Source organism: Molothrus aeneus, chromosome 10 (genome assembly GCF_037042795.1).
Source record: "Molothrus aeneus isolate 106 chromosome 10, BPBGC_Maene_1.0, whole genome shotgun sequence".
Taxonomy (NCBI): domain Eukaryota; kingdom Metazoa; phylum Chordata; class Aves; order Passeriformes; family Icteridae; genus Molothrus; species Molothrus aeneus.
The window spans coordinates 9339215-9356080 of record NC_089655.1 but is presented as its reverse complement, the minus strand read 5'-3'; the positions used below and the strand labels follow the sequence as shown (position 1 = coordinate 9356080).

The 16866-nt window shown below is 40.0% G+C and overlaps 1 protein-coding gene across 4 annotated transcripts in view; it reads right to left on the bottom strand.

Moving 5' to 3' along the window:
* Window positions 1-15269, bottom strand: part of NYAP2 (neuronal tyrosine-phosphorylated phosphoinositide-3-kinase adaptor 2) — a 134936-nt gene extending 119667 nt beyond the window's left edge. Inside the window, exons 1-3 of one of the 4 annotated variants that reach the window (XM_066556533.1) lie at window positions 14619-15269; window positions 14024-14519; window positions 7247-7489 (exon numbers count right to left, since the gene is read on the bottom strand). In XM_066556533.1, the coding sequence (XP_066412630.1) occupies window positions 7247-7452 (206 nt within the window). In that variant the 5' untranslated portion in view covers window positions 7453-7489; window positions 14024-14519; window positions 14619-15269. Of the gene's footprint in view, window positions 1-7246; window positions 7490-14023 lie in introns of all 4 variants that reach the window. The other 3 variants (XM_066556534.1, XM_066556532.1, XM_066556535.1) reach the window with 3 other exon arrangements.
* Between the last annotated feature and the right edge of the window lie 1597 nt (window positions 15270-16866).

Genomic DNA, 16866 nt, shown 5'->3' with positions numbered 1-16866 from the left:
TACAAATTTTAGCCACTGATACAACATAACTTGACAAGATGCCCTTCATTTGATGCTTCTGTTGCAGAAGTGATATGACATTCTCTTTTTCCAGGGACACACCCAAGAACAGACTCTCTAATTCTGGCTAAGGAAATAAACATCCCAATTAAATAATCAAGTATCATGCATATTTCCCTCTGAAAGAATAGAAATAAATAAATAAAAGTCTGCATAGCCTGTCAGGAGGGTGCTGAGGAGAACATGCAAAGGGCACAGATGCCTGCCAGCTGGATAGGGCTTAAAGCAATCTTTATTAATATTAAATCCAGCCAAATACAGCTGTGATTCATGGCCCTGAAAAGAGCAATGAACTGAGCTATTTTGCTCAAAGGAAACATTTGTTTTTCCTCAACTTTATGAACAGTTATTGTTTAATGATGGATTTTCCTGAAGATACAGAAAGATTCACTCTTACTATTCTAATGCTGGCACAAGGCATCAGCTCTGCTGGGTTCTCAGACTGGGGCTGTGTGTTCCCAGTGTCTAGGACCATGGCTAGCTGCAATTTTGCTACAATGGGCTGTAAGATTTCTTTTTACGTGTTTTTTGTTCAAGTATCTGTCCTCCAGGTTGTAACACGTGCTCTAAATTTGGGTCACAGGCAATTACAAACTTTGTCAGGGGTCAATGAACTTCAGCATGGAGCATTTTTGGTTACTGGAAAACTTGAGCCAGATCTATGCTTTTAATTTGCGTATGAATTGTGCTGTATTACTGAATGTATTCCTCTATTAATGAAGTCCATCCTGAAACAGTTATAAAAAATTCATCTGGGCATGCTTGAGAACAGTCTTCCTTATTTTTTATCCAGTCTTCATAACAACAGTTTTAATTAAATTCTGTTTTACTCTTTGCAATTTTGTAACATACTTGAAGATATTTTCCAAACAAATGCAAACCTTTGATTCCATATAATGGCACCACCAGAACTCTACAGGATCATGCAAAATATGGATTTCTACAGCTCTACATGCATCTCTCCTGCTGAGAGGGCTTTTGGGTTAGCGGAAATGCAGGATAATTTTAACTACATCCTGTAGTTGATGAGTAACCAAAAGATAGTGAAAGAAGAGACTGGAAATAGAAGTGAGAACAAATGGCTACATGCTGTCCATTAATATCCACAGAGCCCCAGCCTCTCCCAGCAGCAGTGAGCCAAGGGCTGTGTCCAGAGGTACAGCACACCTCCAGGGTGACTCAGCCTGATGGGAGCACACAGCCAGATGGGCTCAGAGCCAGGCCAGCTCACCCACTGACGCAGGTGGTCAGGCAGCCCTGAGAGTACCAACAGCTTCCAGACACTTCCACTGGGTTTTAACAAGAATAAGGGACTGGAATCCCTTTAGAAGCCTTCCAGGCTGTCTATGACCCCACACTCCTAAAGTGCTTTTAAACAGAGCAGATGAATCTTGAGAGAAAAAAAACGCACCCACCATAGTGGATCAGTCTGAGCAATTAGTGGAACAATGAAGGGAAAGAGACCATGTAAACTTCCTGAGAAGAAGTAAAAGTTGTAGGTAGAAGCCCTAAAAAGGAAGAGTTTGTGAAAATAACATCAAGATTTAGATAGGAAACTGATAATGATTTCTGCTTTATTTCCTCGGTCTTTTGGATTGTGAGGCTGGATATCAGCTTCTCTGGTAAATTTTAAATTACATTAATCACATGACTGTTCTAAAATAAAACTTCTCAGAATAACAGCAATATAAAATAGTTTGCATTGTGTCTGTTGTTTATTTCGTGTGGCAACAACACAGGCAGCCATATGGATACGAGCATTTGGGAAGGGAGGATTTGTTGGCTAGATCATCACATCTGTTTACTTATAAAAGCAACAAAAATACATTTGGAGGTCACTCACTTCAAAACCAGTTTTCTTACTCTTGATGAAAATAAACCTATTAATGTTACCCTTTCTACACTGAACCAATTACAAGACACCCCAGGATATTTTCATGAGAAAAGGATTTTGAAATCATAGAAAAATTAGTCTCTATAACACCTCATCAGCCATTTCCACCATAACAGTGGTATCAGAGCAATAACTTAATCTAGGATGAAATGAGCATGCAACATGTCCAGGAGGAAGATAAAGAAAACAACAGTGCCATAGTTAAGCTTCCTCATAGCACAAACCTTTTGATCAAAGGAGCACATACCACTGACCTCATATCCAGAAATGACATTCATCAAGTGAACTCAGATTTGAATTTAAAACAAAAACAAATAGAAAAGCCTCAAAACAAACCCAAACAAAACCCCAAACAAACAAAAAACCCCCACAACTTACATCAACACACTGAGACAAAAACAATGGATTAACAAGTTTGTAATGTATAATATCTCAATTTTTTTACAGGTATTTCAGCTGAGGCTCTCACCATGACCCATAATATTTAATGCACTTCCTTCATAATTTTTTTGAGGTCAGGCTATAAGCATACTGTAATCTAGCAAGCATAATTATTCCTGCAAATTTAGAAAGGCGCAGCTTACTACCCAGAATTTCAACTACAGACCGATGTTCAGAAAAAAAGAAAATACTTTCACCTAAAGTATTGTTCTGATTTCAAGACAAAATTATAAAAATTCATTTCATAATGAAATTATTTTAGGTTATTTTTTATTCTGGTAAAAATACTTTGGTAAAAACTCTTCAGCATGTCCATATAGTCTAAGATTACAGACATTTTCTCAGCTGAACAGAGCTTTTGGCAGTGAATAATCCCATGCATAGAAATCTTTTTATATTTTCTTGCTGTCACCCACGCTTGAAAACACAAGTTTTAGCTAAAGGACACATAATTTACGTCATGTTCACGGGGGAAACTAAGGATAGGAATGCCAGAAAACTACAGAAAGATAATACCTGAATTCAATTACTTCCATGACAATTTCAAAGCAGAAAAAAAAGCAAGAGAAAAATATGATCTTACTTTTGCTGATGGGTCAGTCTTCAGTACTTGGTTTGCCAAAGAAAGGAGAGGTTATGTTGACAGCTGTTCATTACAATTCCTTCTTTACTACAAGAGCTTAACTCTGCCACTGGCTGGCTGGCCCATTTCTGCTAGCTTTAGCACACAACAGTGCCCCTAAAAGCTCCTCCTCTTGACAGCATCTGTCTGGATACAAGCACAAGCAAGGCTTTCCATAGAGCCATTTAGGTCCTGGGAACAAGCTACAAGTAAGGGAAACCATTAGAAGTAAATATTTTGATGACTAAGTCCAGGATTTGGCAGGCAGAAATTCATGCCCACTGATACCACCAGCTTTACATTAGAGTAGTCACATCTTCACAGTGTTACAAGTGAAAATTATTTCCCTGACAATAACTTGAATGATTCACAAAAAATAGAAGCCAGACCTTTGAAAGCACGCACTCTGATTTATGCAGCATGTCCAAGTCTTCAGGGAAGGAGGGTTCATTATTTGTTTCTTACCAGGCTTTTATATTTGTGCAATTAAAAAGGGGGAAAACATTGGTGAAGTGTCCACACAAAACATTAATAACATATCTAAATATGTGCATGTCAGTTATGGATCAGTCAGAAAGCAATTGCTAATTCCAACAAATGCCCTATATAAACTCCAAATACTCACCTTTTTCCTGGCACCCACGATAGCTGAGGCAAATCTACCTTCTGTTCCCAGAAATGCTGCCTACAGCTGATATCGTATCATGGCAAATGTACATCCCATGGTATTGCCGGTGAAAATGATACTGCTCCATAACTTTATTTGCAATTTATAGGCTTTGTAGGCAATATGCCAGTGCCTTCTCTTAATCTGGACACAGCTCTCTGAGTAGACAATGATCATGTAATTAGACCAGATGAATAAAAGATGGAAGAAAAATCATCTATACATTAGGTCCTATATACCTACATATTTATTGTGCCTTACTCTCATCTACTAATCAGCACATTAACCTTGTTTTCTCCGCATGAGCGCTAAGAACCATACTAAAATTAGGTCAGAAATTCAGATCAGATCAGCTGACTCAGCCCAGCAAGATTAGACAAAGACTAGTTGCTGTTATTTTTCCCAATCCAACACGCTGTGTTTATCCTGCAATGTACAATGGATCCATACATTTTTCCCCACAATTAACCTATCAAAGCCAGACACCATGAGACAGCAATCACACTGAAGGTACATCAGTGCTACTGAAGAAACACAACCCAATGTATCCTTTGGAAAGCAAAGTGTACAATCAAACAGTATTTTTAAGGTCATTTTTCAGATCTTGTTTCAAACTGCTCAGACTAATGCATTTCAATGAACTTTAGTCATTCAGCATAGTTATGAGATGATTTAGGTAAATAACAGCTGCTTCTAAATAGTGTTGTGTGTGAATACCACCACTTTATTAGACAAAGTATTACTCATTATTATCTTGTTAATATACACAAACAGCCTTCTTCTAATAGAGGCCATCTGAACACTAAAATTGAATAGCTTCTAAATAATTCAATAATTGGACTAGCAGATAATTCTCTGTAGGTGCCAAAGGCTTCTGGCTGCCTTATTTTGATTCTCATATGCAAAAAGAAGAGTATTTTTGAGAACCCCCTCTCCTTCCCAAAAATCTACCTGCAGTTAATCACAGGGGATGGCTCCCTTGTTGCTAAGGAGATTGTTTTCAGCTACTGGGAGTCCCCAGACTGGTAACAGTTCCCACTGCACATGTGCACCACTTGCTATCTAGGCCACGTTCTCAGGAATTAGGGATAATATAAATATCCACCAAGACAAGGTAAAGACATAAAGAATATAGTACAGTACAAAGAAGAAATCAGTGATCCTACTTTATGTTTCCTGACTGCTGCATTTCAATAGACAACAGGGTCTTGGATGAAACTCTGGAGGTTACTAGAGGGAGCCAACTCAATTGCAATCAGCCTAAGTGACTTCAGACACCATGATTCCTTTGGTCAAATCAGGTATTTTCCCTTGGTCTTGCTTTTAGTTTTTCCAACCAAAGGTTGATCTCATGTATCTTTTTTTACCTCTCCAAGTTTACAAGGGAGAAAGCAAAAAAGACTTAAAGAAAGTGCTTTTCAAGATTTCCTGAGGTGTTTTCCCATATTGTTTCCTCAGGCAGACATTGTTCCTCCCCTCAATGTTATTGAGATAAGCCAAGTGGGGAGGTGTCACAGCACATGCCCCAGTTAAGATAGCCACAACATACAGAGTATCAATACACAATTTCAGAAAGCTTTAAGCATTCTCCCATACACAGTAACACCATACCTCATCAGAAGGCTTCAGGCTTCTGCCCACACAGAGTAACATCAGAGCACTTCAGAAGGCTGCAAGCATCTGCCCTTCTTGTTCTTTAGCCCAGCCTTTTATCCCCTCCTGTTGATGCCCTGCACCTGTGTGCCCTCTGCTCCCTTTGGTGGTTGGTCAGTGCCCTGGGCACTCCATGGCTCATTGCTGTCAGTGCTGCTCACCTGCTGCTCACAGCTGAAACCAACTGGGGATGAGGCTGGGCCGGCCCTATCCTAATTACCCCAAACTGTGTGCCTACAGGGAGGGATCAGAGGGGATCACTGCAAACAGTTTCCCACAGAAGAGCACTGTACTGAGGAAATGTTATCTCCAAACCACATACAAATACATGCTGTTCCTCTAATAAGCCTACTCTGTTGGTAGGTCCTCTACCTCCTGTCTTCTGGCTCTATGACTGAGGATAAATATTCTGTTCTCATTGATCTCAGCTGAGTGTGGGCAAGAATTTCATGGTTTGGCTCAGCCTTAAATCATCTGTACTTCTCCAGAGCTCTTCATCAAATCGCTTTGCCAGGATCAATGAACAAAACCACACAAACCAACCACACCGTAGGAAATACTGTCACTACTATTCAAATGATGTAGAAGAGCTTGGCTAGAGGACTATAAAGAAACAGGCAGGTCCAAAAGTTACTCTCTTGTGTCCCAAGAAACCTATTCATAACAAAATCTGTTCTGGTACTTACTAACTTTTATGGTCACACATATAAAAGTACATGCAAGCAGATTAGCCAGAGTACAGCCTAATTGGCTGTATTCACCTTAATTTCACATTAATCTTATCACTCCAATGAAATTACTGACAATCCAAATAGTTCCACTTCCTCAAACATAAAGCAGCCGTATTTTTGCTTTAAATTCCTTCATCTCCCTCCTCTCTCAAACTGTGTGCTGCTCTTTTCCTTTTAATTTTCCATCAAAATTATCAGACTACCGAGGCGTTGCTTGAACGTTCACAGCACAGCATGTCTGTTATACCTGGGTGTACAGTACCCAAGACATAGCATAAAATTTAATCACTTAAACTGAAATACAGAAGATTCATGCTGGGGGAAAAAATTCAAAGGACCTCCTATGAGTTTATGCTCAAGCCATCCATTCACATATGAATGTTAAGGATTTGGATGGAGGATTTACTGCTATTGCAGAATTTTACCTTCACCTCTAGAAAAACAATTTTTTGTACTGGCAAACGTGTATGCAATAAATATTTATATCTATCCCATTCAACATTCTTTTCTTCTCCAAGAGGCTACAGAGATTTCATTGATATCCATTGGCACAAGCGGCCAGGTCATGCAAGTGCTCCTCTCATTAACTGTCAATTAAAATCAATGGAATTGTTCAAGAAGAGCTGTTATAGGGTTCTGCCCATCAGGGGCTTGATCCATTTTCCTGTAAGTGATTGCAATATTGTTACTGACTTCAGAGATCACAGAATTGAAAGGAAAATGTAAATAATAGATGCTTTTTTAAAAAAAAAACCTCAGACACCAGTTAGAAGGTTTTGAAAATTTACCAGATTTAAAACATCAGCTCAAGAAGAGTCTATTTTGACCTGTGAGACTGTCCCTGTCTTGCTCACACACAAATACATTTTTGCACAAATTATAAACTGTTCATCTAAAAGCACTAAGGGGATGACAACCCATTTGTCACTAGATCTACATCTATTCCAAGCACTCAAACTTTTTGTTACAAATCACACCTGCTCAAGATGGCACACAGGCTCAAGCAATATCTACACAATGTAAACCACAAGTTAGAGGCCTGACAGAGGGCAATGGTCTGTACTGCTTTTGCCAGAAAGCTGCTTAGAAATCAACTGCTCTACACATATTTACCATATCTGAATCCCTTGTTTCTCATTACTCTGCCAGACCACTCATCTTTTTATCAAAATATTTACCGTTTTATTGCTTCTTCTTGTTTTCGGCGTTTTTCGCTCTTTTCTTTCAAGTAAGCCAGGTTTGTTTCATTCCTCATGCGATCATTCTCTCGAGCAATGTCTGATGCATTCTGTATAACCAAGCCATCATAGGCCTTCATCCCCATATCTTCGATATACTGGAGAAAAGCGCCCAAAGTGACCTCCTCCTGATTAGAACTCATCATCTTGCAGGAGATAATGAACAAAGGAAAGCAATGTTTCCTGCAGGTTGAAAAACACATAATACCTTAATCAGTAGGAAAATAGCCTATGGTTTATGACAGCAAGATCATGTCAGTTGTAATTAACATCTCCATAAAAGACAATTTTTCGGACTTTCCCATTGAAAGGATAATAAACAAAGCAATTCAGAAAACAGAACAACATTACTTGAGACAAGAGGAGACAAAACCAAGAGTCTCTTCCTCCAGGCAATGCAGATCCAAAAAATTATATTGTTTAAATCCCAAAAACATTTCCTTCCACCCCTTCCCATTTCCTAGACCCCAACAGTTGCATAAACACTGCCATCCTGAATCTCAGTTTGAATTGAACTGAGAAGGTTTCCATCACAGGAAAAGAGGTCCTCTTTTACAGTTTAGATAAGGCTGCAACAGAGCAGATTACCAGAAAATAAAATCCTATTCTGACTACCAGAAAAAGTTCTTAATATCTGCAGGATATTCTAAAGTTAAGGTGAAAAACGTTGTTCCATTTTTTGAAACAAAAAACGTAAAAGCATTCTTCAGGCTCAAAATTCAGAAAGAAATATTGTGAAATATTTTCCTGTATTTCTTATTAATGTGATATAAGCCCATAAGCCATGGTCAGTTGTTGCCTAACATCTTGAAGCTCTAAGAATGGATATGAATGTCCAGCTGAGCTGGTACCTTCAAAACAGACCCTTGAGGTCTCCAAGAATCTGTATTCCAGAGGTAGGACAGACACTGGGGTGTACAGCAGCCCCTGCTAAACACCTCGGAGCAGAAACAGACCCCTGGGTCATTCCTGGGTCTGTGGCAGGCAGCCTAAAAACTCTACAGAAAGGTCCCAAAGGTTTTCCATTCATCAACAGAACTCCTGGGAGTTGCAAGAGCTCGAGTGTATAGACACATCACTAAATACTACAGGAGACTAAAGGCAAGGTAGAATTTCAAGAGACAGACTGTCTATCTCTAAAGTCTGTGCTGGATAGGACTGGATTAAACTTATTAAACTAGTAAAATAGAAGTTAAAAAAAATAGGACTGTTCCATTTTATTTTAAATACTGATTATTGTAAGGTCCAGAATATTACAAGCTTGAGTGGCATTACCTGCACACAGCCCCTTGAGAAGCCCTCATCCCCCAGGCAGGGAGTTGGTGCAGGAGCCTCTGAGTGCCTTGCTGGCAGAGCTGGCAGCTGAACTCAGCTCTCTAAGGCACGTTTGCTTATTCACTGCTACAGCATTCCTCCCTTCCCTGAAGAAGGATGGCGTGGCTTCTCGGAATCAGCCTCAGAACATGCCAACACTACAGCTAGAAAAGATCTTATTGAATAGGCAATAAGAATCCTGTCTGCACACTGATTTTAGGGGCAGGGCTCCTGTGGAATCAGTGACAAAAATATTTTCCTTATTTCTTAGTACGAGGTTATATTTCTAATATTTATTACATAACTGGAGAAGTAAAATTCTAATCTAGATTGGCACTGAAAATAAATATAAATGATCTTAAGGATTCTATAAATCCTCTCTGGGCCTTCAGATCTGGGCCCTGACTCTGAAAATGCAAGGAATGAATAGAGTAGAGAAATGTATTTCTACCCTTGAATGCTTTTCCTCCATTTTGCTTTGGGGGAACTTATGAAGCTGACAATGGCAACAAGCAGCTAGTTTCAGGCACTAAATACTTTAAAAGCACACTGATAATTTCCCCTTTTTCTCTCGTGCCTGCATATCAAAGTTATTTCTGTACAATTGTAACACAACTGTTAAAATCATGAAGACTCAGAGGATGCCAAGGGTCTTCTCCTATTACCTCTCCTGCCTTCCAAGAACAACCTTTTCTATCAGCTAAGCCTGAACATGAAAATAAGGCTGAGGTTGAGGGTCACTGAAATGATCTTTAAGCATTTTCAAACATGGGTATAAGCATCTCCTACAAATCCCTGCAGGGTAAAAGCAGTGAAGGAGGTCTGAGTGCAGCCCAATGTGCCAGCGTGCCATTTCACACAGCTCTGACACTGGAGCTGGCTGGAACTCTGCTGGGCTGGAATATGCATTCAGCCATTCTATATGTTCACCATAAGTAGCACACTGTCTGCACAGGAGGATGTTGGAAGGCTGGCAGTGAGCTGAATAGACTCCATGAATGTTATGATTCTTCAGCAGACATCATTTCAGGCTAATTCCTAACCTTGGTGATCAAGAAAAGCAAGGCCAGATATCAAAGCCCCTTCCTGAGTCTCTCTCTACAGCATGAAGGCTACAAGATTAAAAGCAATGCTAAGAGCACAGACAGCTCTAACTCCCCTTTCTCTAAACTCCTCAAATGATATCTGCTTTTTGATGGTTAAAATCTGGGTTGTTTCCCCAGTAGATTGTTATTTTATTGTGTATTTCATTTTTGACTTTTAGTAAAATCTTTTTTCAGCATATGTTGAATTAAATTCAAAAAATCTGCACAACAGAGAAATTTCACCCTAGTGACCTGAATGGCAGTATTGTCATTGATTTCTTCAGTGACCATGGTTTACTTCTGAAATATAATAGGAAATTTTATACTGAAGATAACTTCAACAGGGTTTCAATAAATGCAGTTCTCATCCATTTTTCCCCAAGACACATGATATGCTTTACATTGTCTTTTGTGACTCTACTGCATTTCTTCCCTCATTTTTTCCTTTATTTTTGGAGGTCAGAAATGAGCTGAGAATTAAGGATATGCTGAATCTCCTTGTGTTATGATGTTTATTTTTTAAACAGGAGGATTACGTCATTTCAGTTGCAAAAGAATTAAATAAAAAGCCCTTATTCTGCTTCATGAACTGAGGAGAGACTTTATATTCTGGTTTGCTACAGATTTTTTTTTTATTACTAAATGATGCAAAAATTTACTATTTGCTAAATAGATCAAGATCTCTTCTTTGTCTTAACAGGGGCCCAATCCCACAGCAGTACTGAGCAACTGAACTCCTCCTGTGACTGTTGATCCTCATGTGCTTGTGGCACCAAAATCAGTTTGAGGTACTCCTGGGGGTAGCAGGGGACACACAGATATTTCAGAACCTTGAACCTGCTCTTATGGCACTAACTCCAAAAAGTCTCTGTGCAAGCAGCAAGCATCTTCTGATTCCAACCCCTTGTACCTCCTGTGTATGTGGTATTTTACAGTCTCACTACGTTTACTAATAGTGAACAGTTGTGCATGCTATACTTAAGCAGGGATTAAAAATGCAAACAGCAGGAGCAAGAAGCTTAATTAATTGCTGTAAACATTTTTACAGTCTTAGTATTCCTTGGGCAGCACACCAGGACCAATTTTACTTACAGGTATTAATGCCACTTCAGAGAATATGTTACCTTAATAAATGTGCTCAGTAGCTACAAAAGGCTGCAATCAACACATATGGCCCCTGGAGTCCTATGCAGTGCCTTCCTGTCCCCCTCCTTGGAAAATAGCTGGACAGCACTGATCAGCTTTTGAGCAAAGGTTAATGACTGGTAAACTCAGGCAGTGAGCAATTCCTAACCATTTTCCAGGGCAGATACAGGCACAAGCAAGGGTTCTGTTTGAGTACATTCATATTTGACTAAAACTCTGCAAATGCAAATGGCTAAATAAGTAACATAGGCTGAGGCCCCACAATCCTGGTATCCCTAACACGTAGGGGTTAGGCATGCACACTGTAGTCAGGGACTTTGTTAGCCACTAACAAGGACTATACACAGTCACCTATGTATTTGTAATCAAGTTGCTTTCGGTGCATTTTATTTTCTGAAATCAAGCAATCCTAGAAAATTATAACTGGCAGTTGCACCACTTGAGAAATTCTTTAGACACTCCTTTCTTTTCCCCTCCTCATTGTGAGGGAACAAAAGGAGACAACAGGGCAGAGGAAGAGCCTTGGAGTTTAGCTATTGAAGCTAACATACTGAGAGGTCAACAAAAATTGTTTGGAGGAACTTGATTCTGGCTGTTCACTGAGCATCTTTGAAAATCCATCCAAGCACAAGGACACAAAGAAGGAATTCTCCATCATGTACACTTTTCTTCTTAAAGACTAGCACTTTGTGGAACCTCACTGAGACAAACCCACCATCACATCCATCTTGCTTACTGACACCTGCCCCTCCAGGTACGCCTGGACCAAAGCTCGCACTGGCACAGCTCGTATATTCAGCTGTCAGCATGGGAGGAGTAAAGCAAGAAAGATTTATTTTTTTTTCCTTCCCTGCCAATGCATCTGGTTTACTGGCAAGGGCAAGCAGTCCCCTTCCTGGTTCGCCTAAAAATATTTGCATAACTAAATTCAAGATCATTGTATTGATTCAGATACAATTTCTGTGAGAGCATAGTGCATTGTGTTTCACAGGACGGTTGCATACCTTACTTCTAATCCAACCCTTTGCTCTGATGCCACACACACAGAATTTTGGATCAAACCACCTCCTTTTCACATGATCAGTGTGAAAAATATTGATTTCAGAATATGAGTAATCAACTGAATATCACAGTATCCAAGCAGTGCTACATGTGAAGATTCTGACATGCCATTCTTTTATTCACATCAGGATCCCCAAAATATCAGTTGCTTTTCAGCTTGCTTGACAGCCATAAGCTGCAGCTGTGCTGCATTGAAAATTGGCAATGCTGACATTAAACTGAAGGAGCTTTTTGAAGTAATGACAAAGGCACTGATTGCCTTCTTCCAAACCAGAGGGATTTTTTTTTTTAATTTAGCATAGGAGAAGAGACCATGGAAAAACAAGTGTGGGCTTGCCCAAAGTCCTGAGTCCAATCTCAAATTTATCAAGTCCTACTACACACCTCTCCAGTACTGCCTGATTCCCTCCCAAACACTGCCTCCTCTCTTTGAAAGAACATCTGCTTTCTCATTATCTTTTAACTCCCTTCACTAAATTCATTATATCAGAAGGATTCTGCACAAACAGGGATAACCAGCCATTGAACCCTCGAGTCTGAGCTGTTGTATTCTAGCTTCTTGCAAGAATAAAAGCAGACAGGCCAGCTGTATCCAGTTTTTACAAACTGCTGACCACAGCAGCACTAATAAGGACCTAATGGTATTGGGTGTAAAAAAAAAAAATACTTTCAGTGAATCAAGAAAAAATTAATGAGGGAAAAATATACTAGAGACTACTTTGCAGAACTCTGTCTCCTATCATAACTGTGCCTTATATCAAGTGATATTTTAAATACCCAAACAAGTGAATGTGATGAGACAACTTGCTAAGAAATGCCTTCTAGAGATGCATTCCCTGCTCATTCTTAACAATAAAACGACATTTCTGTTTTCACATACAGTGATCCCCAAAATTATAATGTCAAAGAGGAAAGACCTTCTGAAATAGGCTGCAACTTTCCTACTACATATCATTTGACAACTATATATGCAGCTATTTAAAGAAAAACAATCAAGGAATCACTACTGTCATTTGAAAGTAAAAAATACACTTCATATTCTGGCTAGGATTGCAGATTATATACCTGGTACTCATTGTATTGCACAGCATGAGCTGTGCACCTGGGTGAAATCACTAAAGCTAAGTAGTGCTGAGCCCTTCACTTAAAGAGGTTAAAAGTGTCTCCTTCAGTAGACTGAAATTGCTACTGCATGGGTTTAAAGGAATAGTCAATTTCTGCTGATGTCCTACCCTTCCTAGGGGAAAGCTGTGTTGCCCATAGTTTTAAGAACTAAAAAAAATAGTCTGGGCCTTGAATTTTGGCCCTCTTCCAGGGTGCCTTTTGAAAAGGAAAAAGGTCTTTGCTAACAATGATCCCCTATGACTCCAGGATGTAAAAGCTGTTGTTTACTTTGCAATAAAGCAACACTTCTATCACTTTTATTCCCAGAGGAAAATAAGCCTTCCTCCTAAACGTGTGGATGCTGGACAATTGCAAACCTAGATTCAGAATGGCCAGCACTGAAGTGCAATTATGACTTTTTATCATCCCATTATTATGCAGACGACTTACAAATAACAACAAGAAATAAAACCACACAATAAGCAGACATATACACACATTCTCTATGCAAATAGGAGTGCATTTGGACTCAGAAGAAATCACGAGCTTCTTGCTGATGGACTTATTTTTTTCCTCCTCTTTAAGAAAATGAAATGGAGATTTCACTACCACCAGCATCATGTTAAGGTGCTGTAAAATATTAATGGTGCCGTGGGTCTGATAAGTGACTATCACAGATGTTAGAAATTATTTCAATTAATTCATCAGAAAATAAAAAAAGAATGGTTTTAATTATTTAACAGTGCTTTTTACGAACAAAAAAAAATCAGCTGCAAAATGTCTTTATTACAAGCACAATCAACATGTGAAGTACACAAAACCAGTCAAATAGACTTCAGCTTTTAGTTTAGCAATGGCTTGATTAATACCTTCTAAAACTACATGCAACCTCATCACTATGCATTCTGACAACTCATTATTTCATTTTGTAATGTTATTTTTTTCATTCTAATTAGCACCATATGTTATTAGCATGCTCATATGATGTATTAAAACAAGTACGTACCAAAATTCAAGTCCACGGGGACTGCTAAGTGCAATAATCAAAGGTGACTTTTGCCTGTAAAAGCCCTTTCCTGTGGTTATCTCAGTGCAGTCGGAAGGGATATTTCAGCACCATAAGAAACAGATTTTCAGTTAGGCTCAGTTTTTTCTTCAGTTAAAGTGCATTAAATCTTGTTGGCAGAATTGCCCAGATTGTAGAATTCGACATCACTATAAGTCAATGTGTTATGTTACAGATCTTCTTAACATACAATTAAAATGGCATGGAAAGTTTGGCTTTAAAAATGAAGTGGAAAGAAAAGACAGGTGCTTGCTTCTTTAAATCCACATTCAGAGAGGAGAGGGTACGGATAACGGGAGGGTATAAACAACACCTTGCGTTGAGGTCCAGCAGAGAAGAAACAGGATGATTTTTACCCACTTTACAACACAGACGATTACAGCACCATCATATGCACTAACACAGAGATTTCTAAGGTGCCTCATTTGAATATGTTCTGTGGAGACAAAAAGAAAGGAATATAAGGAACAGCAAATATCCTATCCAAATGGCTTCTTGCAGCAGGAAAGATGCTTGCTCGCTCATTGCCACTTACAGAAGGTCTGAAACAGTCTGGCTCGTGGCATCGTCTCTGTCTCTCCCCCGTGACTACAGGCAGGCTTGCTCTCTCCAGCTGCCCGGGTCCGTGGATGCTGCTGCTGATTAATCAGGGATTCTCAAACAAAGAGCAAGCCTACCTTCGGGTGCCAGCAGGACTGTGGGGCTCCTCTCCCGCTGCAATCCGGCTGCAACCAGCATCCTAGCACCTCGGACAGCTCCGCCGCGCAGGGCCCATGGACACGCGGCGCGCCGGAGCTGGGGCGCGCCGGGAGCCGGCGCAGCAGCCGCGTCTCTCCTGCCTCCGAGGCTCGGGCGCCGGCACAGCCGCCTAGCTAGGCAACAGTCTCGCCCTTATCGCCACTGCACTGAAGTCTGATTAGCAAATAATCCAGTGGGGGGAAGAGGGGAGGAATCTGCATGAGCAGCACTGTACATCACATGGAGTCTATAGGTAGGAAAGAATATGAAACAACGCCCTTTCCCCCTCCTTCTCCCTTCCCCAAAAAAAAAGAGAAATTGTTCTTCCACGGAGAATGTATTAGTTAACCTTTAGCCCATATTATGGCTCAAGGAAATGAGTAGCCACTTAAAAGCAACACCTAAGCCTCGGTTTGATACCTCACATTGATGTATCTTTTGCACTCACCCTCACTGAAAAGCAGTGCAAGGCACACAATTACTGCTGACGCAGATGAGAATGCTGCTTGGGGAAGGAGGGGAGGAGCTTCTCAGCCCATCAAAACAACCTCCCACCACCTGCTCCCATTGCACAAGAACAAAACTACGCAGCTCGGACAGACTGAGCGTGACATTTATGCCATTTGCCTTATATTGACATGCACACTCTGGAAAGAAGAATTCTGTTTGAAAAGCATTCAGGGTGAAACTACACAGTTTTATGCTTATCCAGAATTTGTGTAATGGTTTGGAAGAAAACATTTCCTTTCTTCTGAACCGGATCAATCTGTGTTATAGCTCCTCCTTGCAGAGTATGTGCAGTTTTGCTTTCTCTCCCCCAAACCTGCAGCCTGGACACAAAGCAAAAGCATTCACTCCCTGCACCAAAGCCAGGGAAAGGAGTGATGGCTGAATGTGCAGAGATTGCATTATCCCATTGTCAAATGACATTTCATTCTTTTTTCTTTAAGTTACAGGCATATTTTTCTCTAGCATAAATCTTGATTCTGATGCTACAGTAACAGTTGAATTTATTCCTAAAACTAATAAAAGAAATTATGGTCATGGAATGAAATCCTTTCAAAGTAATGCATGTTCATATCAAAAGCTGTGCTGTCACATAAATAAGACTTCACCTTCAGAGCACAGGAGAACTTTTTGCAGATTTACTACCCCACAACTTTTGCAGATTCCTACCCCAGGAATATCAACACTACCCCACATTCAACAGTACTCAAGATAGCCAACTAAACTCATTGAAAAACACAGTGACCACCTTCATGCATTGGAATCACGGCCTGAAGAAAGCCTGATGCTAAAATTGTCTCTCATATTCACTGGTAATATGTTTCATGTGTTTCACTGTAATAATAGTGCACGTCCCAGTACACCTCTTGCAACCTCGTGAAACAGGGAAGTGAATTTTCCTCATGATATCCCCAAGAGACTATTTCAAAAGGAAGGGTTACAAAGCTAGAAGAACAGGGTTTGAAGATATGGAGGGCATTTCTTTGTGGTAAGGAAAAAGATCTGGAAGGGAAGTACCTACAGTGTAGAACTGGAGGCAGTCCTGTAAAGAGAGCTCCTTCCCTAGCCCAGAGGCTAGCCCCCAGCTCTGCTTCTGATTTTTTCCTTCCTTGAAGGATACCTTAAGAGCAGCTGTGGCCATATGGTAATTGGGAAACTTTTTAATTTTCATCAGCTGGAGATTCCTGTCACATAATAGTCTCTTATTCCCAATACTTTTTCAGAATTAAAGACCTTCTCTATCTCTGCCCTAAGTCATGCACTGAAAACAGAGAAATTGCACAATCTTCTTTCCAAGTTACTTTAACAAGGCTCTCACTATAGTCATTACAGTTTCATAAGCAACTTGAAGCACTACTACTCTTAATCTCAAAGTGGGAAACACTTGCCTATGTCTTCACCACATGGTTCATCTCAGTAACTGGATTCCCTCTGATACAATCCTTTCCCTGACTACCTATGTTATTGCAGCTTTTTGGCAGTTTCCACATCTTTTCATTCTTGCACCAGGGTTCCTGGGAATAAGGTGTCCATCAGCT